General features: G+C 38.1%; 1 protein-coding gene across 5 annotated transcripts in view; it reads right to left on the bottom strand.

The window, feature by feature from the left end:
* Positions 1-22,986, bottom strand: part of HECW2 (HECT, C2 and WW domain containing E3 ubiquitin protein ligase 2) — a 197,307-nt gene that overhangs the window by 38,427 nt on the left and 135,894 nt on the right. For all 5 annotated transcript variants that reach the window (XM_035332233.1, XM_035332232.1, XM_035332231.1 and 2 more), the window contains 9 exons: positions 20,349-20,518; positions 17,684-17,826; positions 14,501-14,601; positions 12,102-13,436; positions 10,795-10,890; positions 7,213-7,363; positions 6,720-6,823; positions 5,205-5,329; positions 3,537-3,722 (listed from right to left, as the gene is read on the bottom strand). In XM_035332233.1, coding sequence (XP_035188124.1) covers positions 3,537-3,722; positions 5,205-5,329; positions 6,720-6,823; positions 7,213-7,363; positions 10,795-10,890; positions 12,102-13,436; positions 14,501-14,601; positions 17,684-17,826; positions 20,349-20,518 — 2,411 coding nt within the window. The remainder of the gene's footprint in view (positions 1-3,536; positions 3,723-5,204; positions 5,330-6,719; positions 6,824-7,212; positions 7,364-10,794; positions 10,891-12,101; positions 13,437-14,500; positions 14,602-17,683; positions 17,827-20,348; positions 20,519-22,986) is intronic.

The raw sequence follows: 22,986 nt of genomic DNA, 5'->3' as shown, positions 1-22,986 counted from the left end.
GGGAAGTATATGGAGCTGCTAACTGAGGCTGACACCTGGCTGTGAGGGAGGCAGGAAGGACACCAAACGTGCAAAACCTCAGAAACACTCCAGAAGAGGGCAGCAAGCCTCCTACAGCTTTAACAGCAATGCCTGAACCTGCAACCTGTGTGTACAAGCAGTGAATCACATCACCTGAACACTAATCGAAGGAAGAAGTTTAGAAGCTCTAAACTAAGGAAGAAGCTTTAAGAAGCTGTTCTCATCAGCTGAAATAGTTACAGATATTTAAGTGCGACAACGCTCCACAGTTCACAAACTACACAGTGTTACCAAGCAATTGCAATTTTAATTGCAGTGTTTGAGCCTGATGCAGGACTTGTTCACCTTGACAAACGATGATGTCAGTTGCAGCACAAGTTTACCTACTAGAAAACGTAAAAGCAGTGGGAAAGCACTGTGAAAGCATTTCTAAAATTTCAGTTTGGGGCCTGGGAAATGACCGAAAGGGACTGCTGCAATGTATCTAAGCTTTTTGAATTTTTTGCTCCTGATTGATAGGTCTACTTCACTTACTAACAGTTAATTTGTTTGTTTTGAAACACTTTATCTACTACTTTATCTAGTCTGGCCTATGCATATTTATAAGCTGTGAAACACTTTCATCAAACCACAGGTCGGTTTCATTAAATCAACATTACACTTTAAAATCACATAGGAAAAAGAAAAAAGTACCAACTCAACAGTGGAAGAAGTACTACCTACAGCTGCAGTACACAGTTCTTTGATTCAATGCAGCAGTCTAATACTGTATGTAGTGCTCTTTAGCATTACATTTAAATCAATAACTAACCTTAAACATTCAGTTTAAAACAATTGTGTCTTATTAAATATGAATGCTTGCAGGCCAGCTAGTAGCAGCATACTTTCAAATAAAGCATAAATTGCTACTTTAAAGCTTTAGGGAAAAAATAATTGGAGCTTCAAACCTTTAGGCTAACCTGGACATTGGCACACAGCTCAAAATACAGTACATCTCACAGTCTCTTTTCCAAAAATCCCTTTCATACCTCCTGTTAGCTAAAAGTCATAAATCAAGCTTGAAGAGAATGACCTAAGATTGGTGTGCCAAAACTGCATTTAATCCATTAAACGTGGATAGATGCCTAAGTTGCCCTTCCAGTTAAAGTCTATTATGCATGCTAAAAAAAACTTTTCTTCCTATTCAGGACATTAATAACCAATTACAATTTGACCATAGAAAGAAAGGAAGAAACAACCCTAATATGAACTTACAATTTATTTGAACATCTTGTGCAGATCTATTTAAAAAGCACACACATTTACAAGTGTCTTTAAAATATTGCCATGCGCATACACATATTGCACAAATGCACTGGAGTGCTTATTGGTACGTACACATATGTATACATGTACGTGGCAGCACACGATTTCGGAATTGTCACTCAGACTGGGTTCAGCCCAGGGCCTTCTCTGGCCTAGATGATGCTTCCTGTTGCTGCCTTCCCCAGCAGCCCTCTGCCTCCCTGTGTTCAGTGACTGATGACTGATCCACAATGCTGATCAGATACTCTATCTGAGATACAGCAGACCTTTTCGGGAGAACTGTATGCCAAACAGGTTTTATCCGCTGAAGGGGATATGCAGAGGAGTCAAAGAAGAGTGGGCAATTGGGCTTAGCTGTGCAGCTTTGAAGGGAGTTCAGAGGCAGGAGGTCCCTGTCTGAGCGTGAAAGAGAGCCTGCACAGAGGACAAGCCACCAGAACTGCAGTGACATCAGGGTGTATAAATTCTGCTGTATTAGGGTCAGAACAATCACTGTGCCTTGTGAGCAAGAGCACCAAGCCTCTCACTACAATATACTTGGAAAAATAAAGGAAAACCTCATCTCAGCAAAAAAGAATAGGCAGGGAAAAGAGACATAATTATATATTGTGGCATGGCTAATTTCTACTTGCTTCTCTTTAGCTTACACTTTAATAAAAGTAGATTGAGTTTCAGTTTGGTTTCATAAAGCATTGGTCTCCATGTACTGGCCATCACCTCTCTCAACTGCTGAATAAGCTTTCTTACTGGCCGCAAGTGCTGCTTGTGACAAAGACAATTCAACATAATGAGAATGAACAATACTGAGCATAATTCCAAGTGAAGAAATCCCAGTGGGGATTTATTCAGTGCTTCCTCTTGTTGATTTATGTTTGTCATAGTATTACTGTTACCGAACAGCACACCAGAAACCCAGAGGTCTAATTCTCTCTACAGAACACCTATTGAAGTAACTTGAAATGCCCACATTCTTCAGGAGAAAACTGGCCTCTGAAGGACTGAACAGAAAAGGATGACGTAGAACAGAAGAGAGAGAGGTGCAAATGAGAAGGTTAATAAAATTGCACATCCCTATCAGTGTTTCTAATAGGAAAACACAGCATTTTCTCAAGTCAATAAATCCAGGAAGAAAACAACCCTCAAGCACTTTTTCTAGCCTTCAATTTAGAAGCTGTCTGCAATCTTTTCAAGCATCAAAACTACTATTTATACGGACAGTCACAGCTAAGCCTACGAAGACTGATAAACATATAAACTGATAAGCTTATTGTGCCTGTAGTCGTAATTAGGACATCTCATACAAACTGCTAAGCCTTATCACCTTCTCACATGCTAACCAGTCTAATTTTAACCTTACTATCTTCTGCAAAGGAAATCATATTCTGGATAGCAAGGATGCACTAGTTTAAATTTACATTAAAACTGTAGAAATTTGACTGTTTTTCTTTGATTTTAAAATATTTTGTTAGAACTTCAAAAGCGAGATCTGTTTTGAAAAGCAGTAGAATTTGCAACCATTCAAGATCCCTGTTACTTAATGGAACTCAATAAAATCAGTTTCTACCCAGTTAACACAGCCAACAGAATGAGCATCCCAAGGGCTTTTGAGAGTACGTTGATACCTCAGAAGCTGATGAACACTGGAGCTACTTAGCATTTGGATGGAGGATTCACCAAAGAAAACTGTTAACTATTAAAGAAAATAAGACCAAATAATGCATGCTAATAAATTCCACTTGAGATGCTGAAGCTGACAGTTAGAGAAAAAAGCTCGTATAAATACCTCAACAATAATTAAATTAAAATCAACTGACAAAAATTAAGTAAGCTTACATTTAAATTTTCCTCTGAGTATACAGGCAAAACTCACTGTTTTTTTTCAAAGTTCACTGAGCTGCACACTAGATAGTTCTTTTCAAAATAAATTTTTAATATCTAACTTATTTCACAGTAAAAATACTGTACCTTTTTCTACCATTTTTCCTTGTAGCAGTTGATACACACTTACCAGTCTCCTTCTTTCATATAATGCTTTGTCAGCACAGATAAGAAGTTACAATCTACTTTTGACAGAAGAAGAAAAAAAGGATGTGCACCTTTTACATTTGGAGAATCATGTGTATTTATGCTCTTGTTAAGAGCAACCAAGTAAGTCTTAACACTGCAACCTCCAAAAATCAAACATTCAGCAGAGCTACGTTTACAATTACCTTGCCCTGATGGTCATGTTTCATTTCCCAACCTCTTGGCAACTCCAGCTGTTTGTTAGCAAACATGTTTAGGAAGCCAACCAAATCACGATTATGCTGGTAGCGCTCAAAATGGTGGGTGTCCCGCCGGACTTTGGTGATCATGTGCTTCAAACACGTGTTATTTGTAAACATGCGGTAGGCACTCTGAAACACATTAACAAAAGTACATAATTTTGAAAGATAAAATTTCTTTTTACTACAAAAAGACATTTCCACCATAAATAAATGATCTTAACCCTTAAAAATAATTTCCAACTAAGCCACACCAATAAAAAAATGGTCTTCTTTCTGCGGTTTTGGAATAAGTGTTCAGCATTTCTTTTTTTACTGAATATATATGAATTTCTGCTATTGACTGATTTCAGCAAAGTGTGAAATACTCTATTTTGGACTCCTTCTACCACACTCTTGTCCCTGGAACTATGAAGAATCTTAATTGCTAAAAACCAGAGATTTCATAGATATTCTCCGATGTCTGGAGTAAGAGTAAAAGGCAGCCACAGAACACTGTCAAAAAGCTGGTAAGATTTTCTGCAAGATAGACACATATATTCTTGTAGAAATTTTCACAACTTCATATAAATATGTTTCCACCTACACATTTTAAAAATATAAAAAATGGGGGGAAGAACCCTTTAATTGCATGCCCATGTGTAATGTATCTAATAAAATTAAAATGGAAGAGTGAAATGAGAGCACTAAGGAACAAATAAAACTTTAAATAAAAGGGAAAATAAACAGTTAATAACCTTTCCTCCAAAACAAGATCCCAGACAACCAGAAATCAAGTCTTTGTCTCAGGATTCACAATAGACAGAAGCTAATCATAGGCCCTCCAATTGCACTGTGCTGTTGCCTAAATCACTCTGTGCTCCTACCTCTACTCCCTGGTAAACTGCCCTAAACACTTCTGCCCTATTTCAAATATTGAAGGTAAAGCAGTGCAGACCAAGCAGAGTTATTCAGCCACATTCAGGCATGCGTACATGTCAAAATTAAATTAACACCAACCAGTAATTAAAAACAAAAACAAAAAAAACACTACTGGATTACTAACAAGTGTGCTCGCAGACAATAAATAATTAATCCCATCACTTCTGTTTACACTCTACACCCCATTATGCAAAGGAAGAAAAAACAACTGTATAGGAAGAATCACCGAAGTACAGTGAAAATAGAAAACATATTAAGATGTCTTGCTGTTCAGCGTGATCTCTAATACATTTTGATATAAACCAGGCAATCTGGGGAGTATACACAATTCCATGAGCAGCAGAAGGACCTTAAAACAGAAGCTGCACTTTTCATTCCGAGGATTGTCAGTCACCCTCTGCAGAGCACAATAAGAAAGCTATTGTTTCAAATAAACAAGTGAGCTTGGTATCCTAAAAAAGATTAAGAGTTGAGTCAAAAATAAAAATTGTAGTAGGTCTAGTACCAACTATAGCCATCTCTGATAGCTCACCATTTGCAAGGAATGATATGAGCATTTGAATTTATCCTGCCTCCCTAGGTACTATCAGTACCTTAGTGTCAAACACTGAGTAGTCTCTTTGCATGCAGGATATCCATATATATATAAACGTGTATTTATGGAAGTTTTTCATCTGTAAAAACTATACTCACAGGGTTAGAATGCAGCACTGTAAAGAACTCTGGGCTGATAAGAAATTTCACAGGGGGAGACTGGAGCAATAAAGTAAGTCTGGATCTGGAGGTAGAGTGAGGAAGCACATTCTCTCTTCGAAAATCTAAAAGTAAAGACATCCACTAATAATCATTACCAAAACACTACGGCAAACAGCTACATAAATGGGTTCACACAAGAAAGAAAAGCACTGGGTATACAATTATTTCAGACTTATTACATGTGATAATTGCACCTGAAATGTTTTTAATATAGCACTGATGATCTTGAAAATATCAGAACTTGAGTTTACAATCATTTAAAATAAATAAATGAATTCCAATCATTTGGGTTCCCAAGCATGTCCATATATATAAATTGCAACAAGATCCCCATGGCAAACCTATGAATGTTAAAAGGCCTTTAACACTATTTACTTGATACTCTCAGAATCACGTTGGGGGAGAAACATGAGGGGTATACAACAGTTTCAACAATGTACTGAAGAGTAGTTACCATTTATGTAAAAAAAGGGTACAGAAAGGTACACCAAATGAGGTTCCACTGAGATCTGTCCCATTCATTACTTCTATAGATGACTCAATAGGGAGGACAGAACTTACTCCCACTAGGGGATGCTGCAATAGCTGGACAGCGGGATGGAAAAGATTCAAAAACCATAGTGACACATTAGAAAAGTGAAAAGATCTATGTGCAGGTATGGCTAATCAACTGCACAAACACAGGATGAATAATCAGTCTTCTATGCTGAAGATCTGCACACAAAGGTCCAGGTGTGATTTTTGCAGATCAAAGACTGACCATTGGTGGTTAGTGTCATTCAGGAAAAAAAATAATGAATAATTATGTGTAAGAAGTTTTGTCTGTAAGACATGGGAAGTTTCTAGTCTTTTCAGTACAACTGTCACAGACACATTTAGTTTTCTGAAATATCCCTAAGGAGCTGCAGACTAACCGAATACAGTCCTGAGTGGACCAAGAAAATAATTAAGACATCTAACAAGGATAGGAATAGTCTATTTCACAATGTTACAGAATATCCAATGATTGCATACAGTAAGGACACATTATTTGGAATTTGCCAAGGATGGGTTAGGTGTAGCTCATCCGATCTGCCTTCACCAAGGAAATGAAATAGGTGACTGTTCCAAGCCCTTTCTAGTTCTATATTCTACCATTTCAAAATGTAGCAGCCTATAAAAAAATATTTGTAACCCAGACCACACCATTTTATACTCTTTCTCTGCAAATGTCTTGCCTATATTTTTACCCAGTCAGGCACTGACAGAAGAAGGCTCTGAATCTCACATTCATCTCTTCAGCACATCAAACAGGGTGAGCCATAATCTTCAAAAGTAGACAACAATGAAAACAAATGGCAACCCAGATTTTCAGGGGAAAAAGGTATGTTCTGCCTTATGTCACTAAATAAATCATCTACAGGATGAATGCTCAAATCCATTTTTTTTTTTTTTTTTTTTTTTTTTTTTTACCTGCATTAGAATGGTGAAAGTCAGTTTCCTCTCCAGCTCCATCCACTGCATTTGTATGCTCTTCAGGCCTGTCATTGGTCATTGTTCTGCGGATGCTCTGGTACCTACAGTTAGGAAACTATACTTTATAAATAGTATGTGATAACTGTGATCCACCTCTGGTTCCGAGGGACTCTAAAAATGAAGTTGGGCTTGTCCTTCTTTTCTGCCTTGTAGGTTACCATACACTGATCTCTCTAATTTCAGCATTAGGAGCCTTTTGAATTTCTGAAAACCATTAGCGGGACTTTTTTTATCCACATAGCTGTTGAACACAGGTGGGATATGAAAGCCTTAGAAGCCCACATGCAACATAAAAGGAACAATCACATAAAAATAAATACATATGGCCAGCTGCAATAGCAAATGGGACCCAGTATTCATTCTTCAGTCTTATCACAGTGAATCCAGTTTTGTAAGCACACAATTCACAAGCAACAATGGTAATTCTTACCGGCGGTTCAGCTGTTCCATTTGCTGTATGGAATTTGACCGCTGGAGAATCTGTGGGGCCGGGGGGGCTGTGGGTCGCTGCCACGTTGTTGTCCTGTTCACATGGTCCACATAAAAAATTCGTCCATGGCTGTCAATTCGAGCTTCCCAGTCTACGTAGCAATAAAATACTGTGAACTATGGAGGTGTTGGTTTTATTTCTGTATTTATTTTAGTTCTTTGTAACTGAATCTCATGTTCCAAGTTTCCATTTCTCTATTACAGGATGACTTCAGCACAGAACTTTCTCACTGAAAGGCTAGGAGATATGGCTTTTCCCTTCCCGACTGGAAGGCAAACTCCCTGCAGTAGGTTAGGTTCTATGGAATCTATATGTAACTAAAAGCACTTGAGATGAAAACTACTTCAGTAAGCCAGTGCCTAAGTATCACAAACCTTGCAAACCTGCCACTGTTTTTCCCCAGCTGATAGTAACAGTAATAGCGTCAACTTCTTGTGCAAGCAGTATCTATAACGCTGTCCCACTTTTGGTTTTGCTACAGAAACTATGGAAAACATTACAAGTCTAGCACTAACCATTATGGTCTGTTTGATCTCTGCAGCCAGTGTTACAAGAGACCAGAATATGACATCCCTAACTATTAAAAACTAGGAACCATTGCATTTATTAATAGTACCTAACATACAGTCAGGCTGAAAGAAAAAGATAGCAGCATGAGATCACCTGAATATAGTATTTCTTCTCTGTCTATATTATACTCGTGATTTTGCATAAAATGTGCAAATCATTTAGCATGTCATCAGCTGAAAAACAATCTTTAAGAGCTCCAAAGGTTTCTAGGAGAGACTTTCTATATTTCAAGCCGAGGTGGAAACATCAGTCCCTGCAGTAACATTCAAAAAAGTACTGGCAGGCAACCAATTCTAAATGACCGCTGCTCCACGAGGAAAGATGGGATAGAAAAATCATGACAGCAGAGAAGGAAAAATAAATTCTACCATAAACTGTTTAGTACTGACAGCCTTAAAACCTCAGGCTTTGTTACTGCATGTGTATGATGACTTCTGTCAACAACTGAAGGCAGCAAAGCAGCTTGCTGCACTACACTGCAGGGTGTGAGTTGACTCACAAAGAGGTTAAAAAAAAAAAAAGTTCTGAGATAAACTGAATGTATCATCTCTGCAAGACTGCTCTGTGTTTTAGCTGGCCACAATGCAAATTGTTCTTCTATCTTTATGGTTCATAATCAGCCTATTAGTGATTAGAGTATTATTACTGTAAACAAGAGCTATGTAGGAAAGTAAACTTGGAGTAAGAAAAGAAAAAGAAACACCACAGTATAAGAATAAAGAGCACTGTTTAACAAACAAATTACAATTCCAGGAGAAAATAAGTATGTTGATGTCAACTTTCTCCAAATCCATAAGCAAAATTCAGAATTTTGTATTATATTACAAATTAAAAGTTCAAAATAAACAAAATGGCAACGATGCAAAGGTTATGGATTCATCACTGTACTTCCTATACAAAATATAATGCATTTCAAAGTCCACAAAAGAAAAAAATAATTTAATTTCTATCTCAAAAACCAAACTGAAACATTTCAGCATTCTCTGAAAAAGTTTCTCCCACCCAGAAGAAAAAAAAAAGATTGAAAGAGATGATTCTGTGAAAAGTTCAAACTAATAAGCGGTATCTTTCGGATGAAATAAAAATACACGTTTCACCATTCCGCCTAGATTTCAAACCCTTAAATGCTGTATAACAGCTGAGATTTTTCTTGTGGCGATGTCTAATTCCAACACAGTCACCATTTCTGTAATGTGGTGTTGAGACAGAAAGAGCAGCTTTGCCTGCGTTCGTCTTGAAATAAGCAAGTCGGAATGCTTGTGCAATGTGTTCTAAAGTAAAGGACTTCTATCAGTGCCGTGATGGACAAAAAAAAATCTGCCTTTTGTCAAACTGTTGTTGGTCAAACGTGTTACAAAGGACTTAGCTTGCTAAATTGTGAAATTTTAATTGATCAAGGGTGTGCCTTCAAGCTGCTATTTGTTGACTTTTCCCCAGGAATTTAGGAGTTCTAAATGTTACATGTTCTAGGCAGGCTTACTGGGCATATTCTGTTCTAGAGACCTGTTCTGGGCAGAGCTTTGGCGAAGAAAATGAATCTAGGCAACCATTAGTATTTAGGATTTCATTCATATTAGCAGACAAATGATTAACATAAATGTGGCATTGGGCCTTGATTTTAAAGGACTGGTGTACATGCCCATGTACAACTATGTAAAATCCCAGCAAATGTCAGAAATCTTAGAATTCCACACAGCCAAGTCTTCTCCATGAACATTGTACTAGTTTTTTAGTTTTTTTCCAAGTAGTTATTGTATCGTTTGCTTCTGAAACACAAAAAGCAATCTATGTATAAACCATGGTGCTATAAAAAGCTGTATCTATGCATTTCTAAGTTATTATGCCTGATCTCCCATAACGTTCTCTGTCTTCTTCAGCATGAAAAGTGATAAAAATGCAAATGAAGTATATGTCTCCCAGGCACAATTTTGTGAAAAATAATTCTGATTTATTGAGGTGGCAGTTAATTAACTTTGGGATCTGTGCAGAGGACTAATTTGTTACATGCACTGCTTATAACAGAATCCTCAGGGAGCAAAATCTTCTCATCACCTGGCATTCTGATACGTGATTCTATCCGTGTTCTGCTATCAGGCTCTTTACAGCCACCCTATCCAAATACAGAGCAAATGCAGTCCCATTTCACACAGCAGAATGGAATCTATGAATTGCACATTAAATACCTGAATTCCTGGCTTCTTCAGAATCATAGAGCTTTGCCATTGAGTTCACTCAATCTGATTTTTTTTCTTTTCTAAAGCAATGCTTCCCCATGAGCCATGTAGTTTTTTTCCAACCCTCCTTTCTCCTTTCTTTAAGCATCTAAGACTAAATAGAACACCACTGCCAACGTTTAATAGTGTCAGTACAAAAACTGCTAGCAATGTATTATCTGTATGTATTAAAGAAATGACAATTTCTCAGTCAATTTAGCTCACCCAGAAATTGCTTAATATCCAGATTTATTTTAACTCAAATGCCTTAACACAGCCTCAGAAAATGCAAGGAAAACACAGACACCTTTCATGTACTCTACGAGCAGAGAAAGATGTTAGATATTTCTTTGCAAATCATCACCATATATGACATATTCATAGATTTCAGTGTGCTTGCTATCTTTCCCTCAGAGCGTGTCACATAGCGTATCACCTTACCTCCCTACTCATATGCATGCTTGTTGAAAAGGCAGCATCATGCCTTCCTAATTTCTCCGCAAATTTCACTTCGCAAGTCTGTATACATCAGGTATAATTACCATAACACAACCTCATAGTTTACAGACTGAGCACAATGCCTTTCATGAAACAACACTAGACTTAATCATCATCCTTCCTCATTAAGAACTTCTCAGTTGTTCATTCTCAGTTCTCACATTTAAAAACGAAACATAATGAGATCTTAGTAATGAGATCTTGGCAGCCTAACCCCCAGTTAAAGTATGAAGAACCTCACTTGGTGGCAGAGCTTCATCCACTCTCTGGTACCGGCTAACATCCTGACGTACTGAAGGCAGCGACCTCAAGGGCTGATGGCCACTGGCTTGAGCACCTAGAAACAAAATGCCCACAAATTACTTCCTGGTCAATGTGGGGAAACCCTAAAGTTGCCTCTGAAGAGAACAAGACACACTAAAACTTCTGCAGGACTATGACATTTTAGGATGTATCTATTAATCATCTGACTTTTCTGGCCAAATAAGTCATGTCTACAAATCAGGGTGATTTCTCTGGCATACTCTGCAGTCCTGGTCCTGAAAATGTTACCTCCTGGGACACGATGCATCCATTTGTGACCAGTGAAAGCCAGGGCACTAACAGTTGCATGTGCCTGCGTCATATCCCACCAAGGGACACGGGCAAAGCTACATGCACCTGGCCACCACAGAAACCTACTCTAACCTTCCACTGACATTGTTGCTGCAGCAATATTCAGTAGCAAAGTATGGTCTAATCTGACACCTAGGAAAGAGTCTTAAATGTCTAGAAAATTATATAAAATAACGTATTGACAGTATTTGAAAAAATACCCAAATATATTTTACCAGGATAAATAGGGTAGTTATGATTAACTACAAACATATGCAGAACAGCAAGGACTTCAAAGATAGGGAAATGAGCTCTGAACTTTTGAAATGTTACAAAAAAAGAAGCATCCAGAAATCCAATTTGATTGCACCCACTTAATTAGATCCACTTCAATCTCTGTAGAAAGAGAATGGATGATCCATTGTGAAATGTGCTTGAAAAAAATCTATAATGGACACATTTCTATTTTCCGTGATTTTAGTGAGATATGAAATCCTGAACTGCTAAAATAACTTCATATATAGGAAAAGTTTTACAGTCTTGAGTAATCCTTTCCTCTTTTCCCATGGTTCCAACTGTGCTAGGATGTGTCCATGCATATAAGTAACTGCAAAAGGTAAGACATCAGCCTGAAACGTGACTAAAAATTATCTAGCAAGCAGGGTAATGTTGTGAAATTCTTTTTTTCACCCTCCTTCTCAATAGTCTCTCAAGAATTAAAATATATCCTATTTCAAAATTAAAATGTCTTGTGTATTTCCGTTATTTTGTTGTTGTTGTTGTTAAATCAAAAACCCCAAGTGTCTCTTAAAGAATTAAGTCTCACAAGAAGAAAACCTTTGAAAGATAATGACATTGATAATTTAAGATCTTTACTTTCAGATGTTCATTTTTAATTAATTTCTAACTGGCAGCAGAAAGGTCACTTATTAGCGTGCCTCCTGCAGTTGTTACCTCCAGTAGCTCCTTCAACCTGTGCTGTGGCACCCTCACAAGCTGCTTGGGCTCCTTCCGTTTCTTCATCCTGAGACTGGCTATTGGCAGCTGCCGCCTGCAGGCTTCTTCTTTGCCAGATTTCTTCTGCTTCCTCTTGGTCTTGTACTTCACCTGCTTCAGCCTCCTGTACATCCTCCTGAGATAACTGTACTGCAGGCAAAGAGCCCGAAGTACTTGCAGAGTCTTGTGTTTCAGCAGCTGGCTGAGTTCTAGCCACATCAGTGACACAAGCTCCCTCTTCCTCTTCCTGAGGAGAAAAGGTGGGAGTCTCAGGAAACCTAGCACTTTCAAAAGAACACCGCATTTCAACTGAGGAACGACGCACAGTTGCACTTTCATTGCAAGAGCTGTCTGCCCCTTCCACATCGCTCTCCCCTTCCTGTCGGGTACTAGCCTCACTGACACTTTCCGTGCGAGCAGGATCACTCTGCTCGGTTTCTGATGACAGCTGGGAAGGTTCAGACCCTTGATCAATGGATTCCGTTTCACTAACACCCCTTCTGCTCCCAGAAGCGGCATCGGCAGCTCCTGCATCTGTACTGCTAGGAGGCTGCTCTGCCTCCTGAGCGGCATACGACTCACTGCCAGCCTGCTCTGCTGGTGTTTCACTTTGAGAACCTTGTGGACTTTCCCCTTCTGCTAACTGTGATGGTGGAAGCTCTGGGAGACTCTCTGGCTGGTCATCATTTGAAGGCAAAGGAGCTTCAGAGGCTGAAACATTTTCGTTCTCTGCAGGCCCCTGTGTTACCTGATCTGATGAGCAACTTAAACCATCTCTTTCAACACTTCTTGTAGCACCATTAAGCATTACCAAACCACCATCATCTTCCAAGGAAGATGGAAAACCCAGGTCTTGATGTAGCTCATGTTCCTCTTCATCCGAGTCAATGTGAAGCATTGCATTAAGTCTTGTGTCAGTGGGGAAGCTACTCCTCAGTTTTGGGGAGGCTCCACGTGGACGTTCACCAGAGGCAGACGTCCCAGGTCTGGGATGAGCGTTGTGTTCTATTGCATCCAGATAGTCATTTAGTGAGTCCTGGCGACCTCTTGTAGGTGATGATCTTGAAGCACCAGAGGTTATCTCATCCTGGTCTGTTTCCAGAGTTGCACTAGTCCTTAAAATATGTCTCTGGATTGTTTCTCCAGAAGATTCCTCAAGGACTGGACCATTGGAACACACTGTGGATGTATCGTGATGTCCTGTTGGCATGTCCTCATCATCAGAGGGGCTCCCCAGGTCTCCATTTACAGAGTTCACTCCTAGCAAAGTGCCAACTGTTTCTGGTGATGCATCTGCAGAGACACAACAACTGAGTGTGAAACACATAATGCACAGACAGTTCATTGTATTTTCCCAGCATCACAGAAGTGATACATTACATCTTTCAAGATGTTGGCTTATTTCAATCAGGCAAGTAAGTGAAGAAAATGCAATTAAAACAATACAGGCATCTACATCATTATAACAGCAATCACAGAGTTTTCTCTGTACAAGTCTATCCTATTTTACAGGCCATAGAAAATTTCACAGGCATGGAATATTACTTTAAAGGACTCCTCTTTTGCTTTCAAAAGACAAAGCATTGCCAAGCATCTTGACAAACTGTCTGCAAAACCAGCCTCACAAGCAAGGAACAGGTTTTCTACAGCATCTCTCTTACACCCAGAAGCAGGATTTATACAAAACCAGTCACTGATGCCAGCTGTCGTTAGCAGCATGTAAACCCTCACCTGAGATCACATGAGCAATCACAAATTGTGTATTAATACACAATTCTATACACAACAGTTAGTTTGAATAAATTTAACAGACTTTCCCACTGTAAAGAATGGGAATCTACCTAAGCAAAGTTCACAAAATATTAAATATGTTTTGGCATGAAAAAAACGCCTAATGGTCACATGGATCTTTATAACCGTAACAGGTCATTCTCAGTCCTGTAAAAGGGGGATAGGACAGAATGATCAGCATGGCCACAGAGGCAGAATCTTACTTGCAACTGCTCATCTCAGCCAAAGGTAGCCAAGGCACACGTCACAGAGTGAGAAGAAAGAAGTAGCTTCCCTCATCAATCCCATAAAATGAGAATCATAAGCACAATCATTTAAAATATGTCTAATAAAATGAGAAAACAATAGGATAAAAAGAAAAATAATAGGATGAATGTTGGTGTTTTGGAATTACTATCTCCAAAACCATATCTGAAATACCTAAAATATGAATCCCACTAGGAAAACCTACAGTAGAGAGGAGCTAATGGGAGAGTTAATTTTCACAGAAAATGTTAGAAACATAAATACATAGAAATTCTCTCTATACAACTATCTGGAGATTCAGATCAGTGACTAAGCCTCACCTTCATGAACTGAAGATGTGATTTCCACTTTGAACTGGAGATAGCCACTTACATGATCAGCTGGGAGCCTTCTGCCAAGATTATAACTGAGAATCTGGTCTCTGCAAAAACAAATATACTGTTGGCTTTGGTGGGTTTGTGTGTATGTGTGTTTTTTGTTCATTTGTTCTGTTTGGTGCATGCGTGTTTTTTTTTTTTTACCCCCAAATATTTTGACTGGTTTTATTTTTCCAGTATTTTGTATCAGAAGTTCTTATCAGGTAGAGTCAGTGTGAGAGATGGTAACTTCGATTACACTTTAAGATTAGCCACATAGAATGGCTTGTATGAAAAAGCACAAATACCAACAACAGCGTACGATACTGTTTGTTGATGCACAAAACAGCCTAACAAACTACTATTTATCATTTTAAAATTCAGATTGTGCCCTATGAACTCTCACATATCCCTAAATCCATTTTTAATTCCAAAAGAAACCAAACTGAAAAGGATCCCTTTCCCTTAGCTTCTCCTTCCTCCATCAGAAAATGTTTTATTATTAACAAAAACCTTTCATTTCTGAAAACCTTCTGCCCCCTTGTGGTTTTTACTGTAAAAAATAAAAATAAAAAAATATCCTAATAGTTTCTTCACATTTTATTTCTCATTCAGTAAAGCACTTCTGCATCTGCCTAAACACATTATTACTTAGAAAAGCTTTTAATGCTAAGATTAAACTTCAAATACTTTCCTAAGTGTTTCTGACTTCAATAGGACTCAGACTTGATTAAGTACTTGTGTCAGCTTGAGACAGGATAAGATCCTAGGCTACACATTATTACACACAGCCAGAATTTACAGCCCCAGTCACTTTCAGCACATCTGACACAGCTGAAGGGAGAGGAGACCTTCATGGGAAATTGCTGCTACTTAAGCAATTAGATTTGTACTGGTGTAATAAACATCTCTCCCTCTACAGGGAGCATTCTTACTACACTAAGTGACAGACTAAACAGACTGTAAGGCAATTATTGAGATAAACTGCAGCAGTTTGCATCCAAACATCAGCTTTGAGAAAAAAAAAAAAAAAAAAAAAAAAAGCCCTGAGTGGACAACTTAAGGCAAAGCAACCTCTCCACACTGTATATGGGCCACAGGACATCAAATCATCACAATATTGTGTGCTGAATCTGTGTCACAGATCATTACTCAGTACTCCAACTGAAATTCTTCAGTTAGACTTGGGGGCATCCTCAGAAGATTGCCAGTTGTGAATTCCACACTTTTTACATAAGGTTTACAATGCTCTAGATGCACTACAATGCACTACAAGATTAGAGAAAGCAATGACATTAACAATGTCTGCTTTGGATTCAGATGAATCAATAGCATCAAATACTAGCACAAAAAGCACAAACGAGCAACAAAGTACAGAGAAATTGGTAAAAATAACGGCAAGATTGATTTAATGTCAGTTCTAACTGCCACACGGCAAAACCAAACTGAATACTTACTTATGTTTTTGCTACATTTTTATTATACAGCCTTCCACATCCCAAAAAGATTTGGTATATCAAATACACAGAACTGAAGTACAGAGAAGAAAACAGGAAATGTCTTTGAGACCAGGAGTCAGGTTTCACTTCTCACACCAATAGAAATCCCAGAGCAGTTTTGGAATATAGCATGGCAATGAACACCCTAATCTAGGTTTTGAAGCCAGTCTGTATCACTGTGCTATTTTTGAGTATCTAGCTGTGTGCAAATTTATTAGAAAAAGCTGCTTGCTCCAACATATCACAATTTGTTGAGATGAAGTGATTCTTAGTGAAGTTAGGTTGTATGCTCTTGGGCAGGCTTTTTATTTTATTTTTATTTTTTATTATTATTAAAATTCTTTATCAGAAGATGTCATCAGAATTTTAAGCTACTCTTACAATTTTGTTCTTACGTTACTTACCAGTGTAACCACCACTTTGGAAACTTAAAGCTGAAAACTCTTTTCAAATTGAGTTTGCTTTTCTCCATTTATGCAACATGTTACTTTGATGAGAGTATCTGTGAAAAAGGAGGCCAGTTGTTTATATCCTGCTTTTTGTGTGAAAGATTGATGATGCTGCCACGCCCTTAAACTTTCAGGCAAGAATATATAGATTTCCTTTCACCATCATTCCTTGTAGGCCTCATCCAACGGCCTCTTCAGTTAATGGAAACTCATTATCTTTGAGTTAGGTTCTATACAAAACACATTTGAATAATTCAGTTCCTCCCATTGTCTTTTGAGGAATTACTTTTTCTAATTTGTCAAATTCAACGTACAAATGTCAAAATATTTAGACATAATAACATACCCTACAACTTCTGCTTTCTCTTACAGGTATAATTACAGTTTTGCATTCACAGCTGCATCTCTTGCAGACCTCCAGCCATTTGTTTTACACCTGCACTGTATCACAGTGCCTAAGTACCAAGTCTCAGGCTTTTCTGACTGCATATGGCTGTCTGATGGCCTAATTTGATCATCCATTTGACTATACTACAATATGCAGTCCAGTAATCATCTTGAAGTACAGAACATCTTAAAAATTTATATGTTACTTGCTTCTTTAAACCATAACAGTTTGCCACACAAAATGAACAGAACATCTAAAATACAATAGATTAATTCTGAGTTCTGTTAGTTCTCTATTCATAGCATAAGGCCATTTTAATTGGGTAGTACACCAGCACTCTGAAAAATATGGAGTCATAGCCTTGCAGTTCTGGTCAATTAAATGAACAGATATTAAATCTCTCTTTTAAACTGACAAAAATAAAATAGATGTAAAAGTGATACAATAAAATTTGCTTGCTCTAAAAAATTTGCACACAATCATACAGCACTGTGATAACAGTTTGCTTCTTGATTAGCTAGCCATAGGGTAACATTTTTAGGAGGGTAATGATTTTTTGTATAAAGACACTAAGTTGGTAACTAATTACAAACATACATAAAAAGATGTATGGGTATTCAGAATGGGGTTAGAAACACCACCATTTTCCAACTGGGCAATAAGGCTATTCAAATTCCACTTTAATTTCTTACTACAGTTACAGTACAAATTGTGCCTGTGCCACTAAGCCAGAAAGGCTGCTCTGTGCCAGTATCCTAGATGTTGAACCTCCCTGACAAATCAAAGTTAGCATTAAGAATGTATTAATTACCCAATTGCATGTCTCTCCAATAGTCTCTGGACTGGTATGGTTAGCTTCCCAAGAAAGCGCTTGATGATTGGACGACTCTTGGCAAATTTGTCTTTAACCTCAATTTCCAAGACATCTGTTAGAAGTGCAACAAAAGAATATTTCTGGAAGGAAAGAACATATTTGACACTATATCAATATATCTTCATTCAGAAGGCATGTGCATAATTACTAGGAGCTTGCAGTGAACTCTAAAAGCAATGACTGATGACTACAGCAGTTTCCATATTGCAAAACAATGTCAATGTCATTATTAAGCACTGAATTTGGCCTCTCAGAAAACCCCTATCTTTTTACCATTCCTTGAAAATACACCTTTGGTAAGAAGCTGCACTGGATGAAAGCACTTTCATGGTCCACATCAGAAAGGAGAAAGCAATGTGTACTAGTGCTTGCTTCAATTTGGATACTAGAAAGCACAAAGAGAAGGAATCCTCACTGTACTCTGTCATGCTACAGGACAGTAGCAGAATCCATGCGGAAGAAAGGAGGAGTGCCTCAGTCTAGTCTGTGCTTAGTGAACTTCCCTTCCAACACCACGTTTTGTTGTAATTTTTTGTATGCATGACATTGGAAGGACAATGCACAGGCAGTATTTTCATGAACACTGAAACTAAAGGAGGAGAATTTTCCATAGATTTTTGCACCAAAGTTCATCAATCTTCCCAGTAAGCTCCAACAGAAGCTTTTCCTGCACTTGAGGCCTTCATACAAGATGGCACTAATTTATAAAAGGGTTTGTGATGTCTTGTAAGATCATCCTTCCACCTTCCCTTGCGGGGGGAAACAGCTTCACAGTCAATCTCTTCAGCCTAGCATCAATTTTCATGAATTTATGAATACTTCATATTCGGCATCTGTGCTGCTCTGCTAAGTCTGGCTGAAGATGGCCAAAAGATTCAACAGAGGTACAGGGCATGTGTTTGAGCAGGCATTTTGGCAGGGAAGCACACTTACACACCATGTGATGAGAAATTCCCTTAGGAAAGCAGACTTAGAAACCAAAGATATTTTTTCCTCTAGATTCTAAGATGTCAATCAAACAAAAAGTATGGGTAAAATCTACAGAAAAGCCAAAGTCATCTGGTTACACTTTTACTGTCTACCATCTTTAAGACCTCTGAGCAAACTGGCTAATGTGCATCGAACTAAATAGATGACAAGGTACTGAACAAGGAACAAAAGAAGGAACAACTCAGCTCAGCTGTAGATATTGGCTAAAAATACTCAAAACCAGCAATTAAATTGAGCCAAGAATTAAAAAACCTCCCTCGTGTTGGGTAGAGCTGGGTTCCTGGGATAAAAAGAACTTAAAATTTGTTTCGCAGTTTAATAGAAAATTGCAAATTACTTCTCAGAAAGGAGTAGATGTAAAACAGGATCCATTCTGCACCACTAGGACAGCATAGATAGTGGCATCATATGCTGGCATCATCAGAGCATTGCTACAGGGAAGATGCAGCAGTTAAAGCAAGCCAATACAATGTGTGCACCCGTGAACATTATCACTTTTCTAATAAGCTTCAAAAAACAAGGAGAACTGGAGGAGAAAAAAAGGGGAAAAATAAAAATAGGTTTTCTTCCTATCTACTGAATAAAGAAATGGACAGATAGAAAGATGAAGAATCAGTTTAGAGATTAAAACTCGTATACTTCTAAGATTTTAAGTCTTCCACAAATCTACAGTCTTTCCCACAATCAAGCACTCCTGGGCAGTGCTAATGTTCACACTGCTCTCTTCTGCTTTACTGCTTGTTTGACTGTAATTTGTGGAAACATTTTCCAAAGCCCACTCAATTTTCTGATCTTCCTAAAGAACATGTTAGCATTCAAACAGAGTATAGGCATTCGCTCAATAGAAAATAGGTGCAGATCAAAAATGCTGCTAACTGGTCCCAAAAGGGTTAAGGAAAATGTTCACAGTTTCCCACGTAAATATTAATCTTCAAAGACACTGCCTTGCTCTTCTGTGCTCAAAGCCAGCTGTGGGACTGAGCAGTTCAAGTTCCTTCTTTCAGACCTGCACAACTTACCTGGTATAAACCAATCTAGAAAACTGGCTTCTAACAAACTGCGCTTGTTTTCCCTTGCTACGTGGTGCTGTAATGCCTCCCTCCACGGGGTTTCCCTTCTACAGCAGCACACAGAAAGGATACACCAAAGAGCATCCACTCTGCCTGGCAAATTGAACGCTTGCCACCTGCTATGCACAATGAGGATATCATTTCCAAATGAGCAGTCACTGCCATCACTAAGCATAAATGCTCTCTTATTGTACCTTTTCTTAACGAGTCTTCCCACAACATATAATCCATTTTAATTAATTTATTTTTTGCAATTTCAAGGGATCTACAGGGCTGTTGAGTGATTCCAACTCTTTTAGCAGAGAAGCAAATGAAAACCTCACAGCACTGCAGCTTAAACACATGGCATAAATACGCAGATGATAGCTGTTTCTTTCCAACAACAGGGTTCCTAAAATTACTACAATTTTGGTGTCAGTTTAAATAGCTAGCTACAGAATAAGCTCCCAGCCTTCACAGAGTAAGGACTAATGCATAAAGAGAAAATACAAGCCTAGTATACTGCATCAGCTTGCAAAGAGCTCTCAAAAGGCATACATTACCTCTCTGTGCCAAACAGGGTTCGTTGTGTTACTGATAATAGTCGACCTTCTTTCCTGACCATGATGAGCAAATGTAGGAAATGTACTTTTCTTGCCTGGCTGAATGGACATCTTTAGATAAGGATCGGGGTTGAAGAACATGCCTTTTTTAAGCCCAACTGCTCTGATATCTTTAAAGCAAAACAAGGAAGGAAAAAGGAACAGAGTAAATTAACGCTAGTTCACAAAGTAGCTCATTCCTAAAATATTACCCAGGAAATCAATTCACCATAAACCACTAAATAAAGCAACTTAATGTTGCTAATAGAGTAACTGCATCCAATGTACAGAAGATAGTTGAAGCAGGAAGCCAAGTGTTTTCCTAAGAGAACACAGGGAGGAAGAGTATTGACGTCCTCATTTACATTTTGGACTCCAGTCATTTGTAATACAAAATTACAGCAGGAACATTCAAATGAGCAACAAATGTTTTTCTCAGCAAGGTATTTCCACCCTAAAACAAACTAAAAAAACACTGCCATACAGTGCTTGCTCTTTTGCTGCTTGAGGAGAAATAGCTAAGATTAAAAAGACTGTACGGGAGGTAACGTATTGAACTCAAGCTCTCCCAAAGCTGAGACTTTGAGAAACATGACTTTAAATATTCATCACTGAGGTTGCTCTGGCCTGTGATGCACACTTTATCCCAACTTAGAAGAAGATAAGCTATCCCACTTAAAAGGATGCAAGGTTTTCTGAAAATGCTTCCTTCTTGCTAGGGAAATCTCAGTATCGCAGCTCGTGCCAACTTTCAACAATAAACAATTTCCTCAGATGCACGTCTTATACCTACGCACTTCAATGGGATTATAAGCTTCATCAAGAACAGAAAGGAAGAGGGCATTTGTGATACAATATTAGATTTTAAACTTAACTGTAAAATATTTGTCTGTTTAGGTTTGCTGAAGCATAAGATTTTTCTGCCTCTTTCCATTAGGCTCTCCAATATGCTGCACAAAGTCTTCATGGCCCTAATGCCATTGGCACATATGTACTTAGATGAGCAGTTTATACATGCTGGCAAAATTCACTGCACTGAAATCAAATACATCTTCACAGGCAGTTAAAAAAAAAAAAAAAAAGTCCTGCCTAGAGTTCAAAATTGAGTTGTATAGTAAAATACTACGAAATATAGGGTAACAGCCTCTAAAAGCAACTTTGTATATGCAACTACAGCAAGTATATACATTGCTCTCTATCACGACCTTTGCACTAAAGCTGTTCGCAAACTCCTTCTACAGGAGAAGCCACAGCAAAATTTCTAACAAAGATCCTCTGTGTGCAATGGCACATGGTATTTCACCAGCTATGAAAGGGGGGGAAAGCCTGAAAAGACTAAGATATGTTAACAGTGAAAATGCAAAGCAGGTCCTCCACAGCCTTAAAAAAAAATAAAAAAATAGAAGCATATCCTCATAATTTTGATTTATATCAGTCTGCACAAGCACAGATTACAAACCTGTAAGAACTTCAGGCATGTGGCAGAAGATTTTTCTACTCCATCAATATTTTTTTCACACTGATTTACTAGTATAATATGGTAATAAATCATACAATGCCACTAAGGATGTATGAGAGATAGAATCATGATTTATTAACGGTACCTAGTGAGGAAGACATCGCCAAGTGGTTCTTTTAAGTATTCTTTATTCATTTTAGAGATCACTAGAAAACATCTCTTGCCATCATGAGATATTCAACAATGGGAAATGCATTTATCTGAATGCAAAGAATCAACTGACTGTTTTCAGTCTGGGAGTCCATAACCCAGACAATTCCTTAGTGATGGGAAAAGCTTATGCAACAGATTTGGTATTATGGTTGTGAGAGTTGATCGTTTCATCTCATTTCTTTTTTCTGTAAGTAAAAAAAAAAAACATTTTTTCCCACTGCTTGAAACTTATTGCTAGGTAGTATCTTGAAACCTGTCAACAAAAGAGAAGGTTATCACCCGCAAACATCTTGAGAACTCCTTGAAAAAGTGAATTTCTAAGTCTAAAATAATACAGAGAAATTCTCAAAAATAGAATTATTTTTCTGCACAAGGAGTAATTCACAAATGACAACAATGCTGTCCTCCAAAGGAGCACATCATGAAACACAGGAAATAATGTCATCACTGAATCATGGCTCAGCTTTGATTTGCCACCATTTCAGTTTAAGGTTTAACATTAGCTTACATTTAGAGTTATCGTATTTGTCTGTTAACATAGTCACATGAGAAGCCTGGACCAGATAGTTCATCTTGGCTTCAAAAATACAGTTCTCTAGCATCTTAATCGAAAGATGCCAGACAATTATCTGTCACTACACCATGCAAAGCCCAAGATATTAGAACATTCTCTGATAAGCACACTAAAAATCCATTACAGATACAACAAAGTTAAAGGGGCACATTCAGATGACAACACAATGCAGGCTCACCACATTCTACATGAGCAACCAAAAACGTTCTGGAAAGTACGTGACAGACCTGTCAGTCAGTACACCTTTCAGACATATTTAGGAAACTCCTCAAGCCGAGTTGTAACATTCCATTAAACACAAGAGGTGTTCAGATTTCACAAAACACAATTATCTTTCTGGTTCTCTATGTGAC

The sequence above is a fragment of the Oxyura jamaicensis genome, chromosome 7 (genome assembly GCF_011077185.1).
Source record: "Oxyura jamaicensis isolate SHBP4307 breed ruddy duck chromosome 7, BPBGC_Ojam_1.0, whole genome shotgun sequence".
NCBI classification, from domain to species: domain Eukaryota; kingdom Metazoa; phylum Chordata; class Aves; order Anseriformes; family Anatidae; genus Oxyura; species Oxyura jamaicensis.
This window is presented reverse-complemented; position numbering and strand designations above follow the sequence as displayed.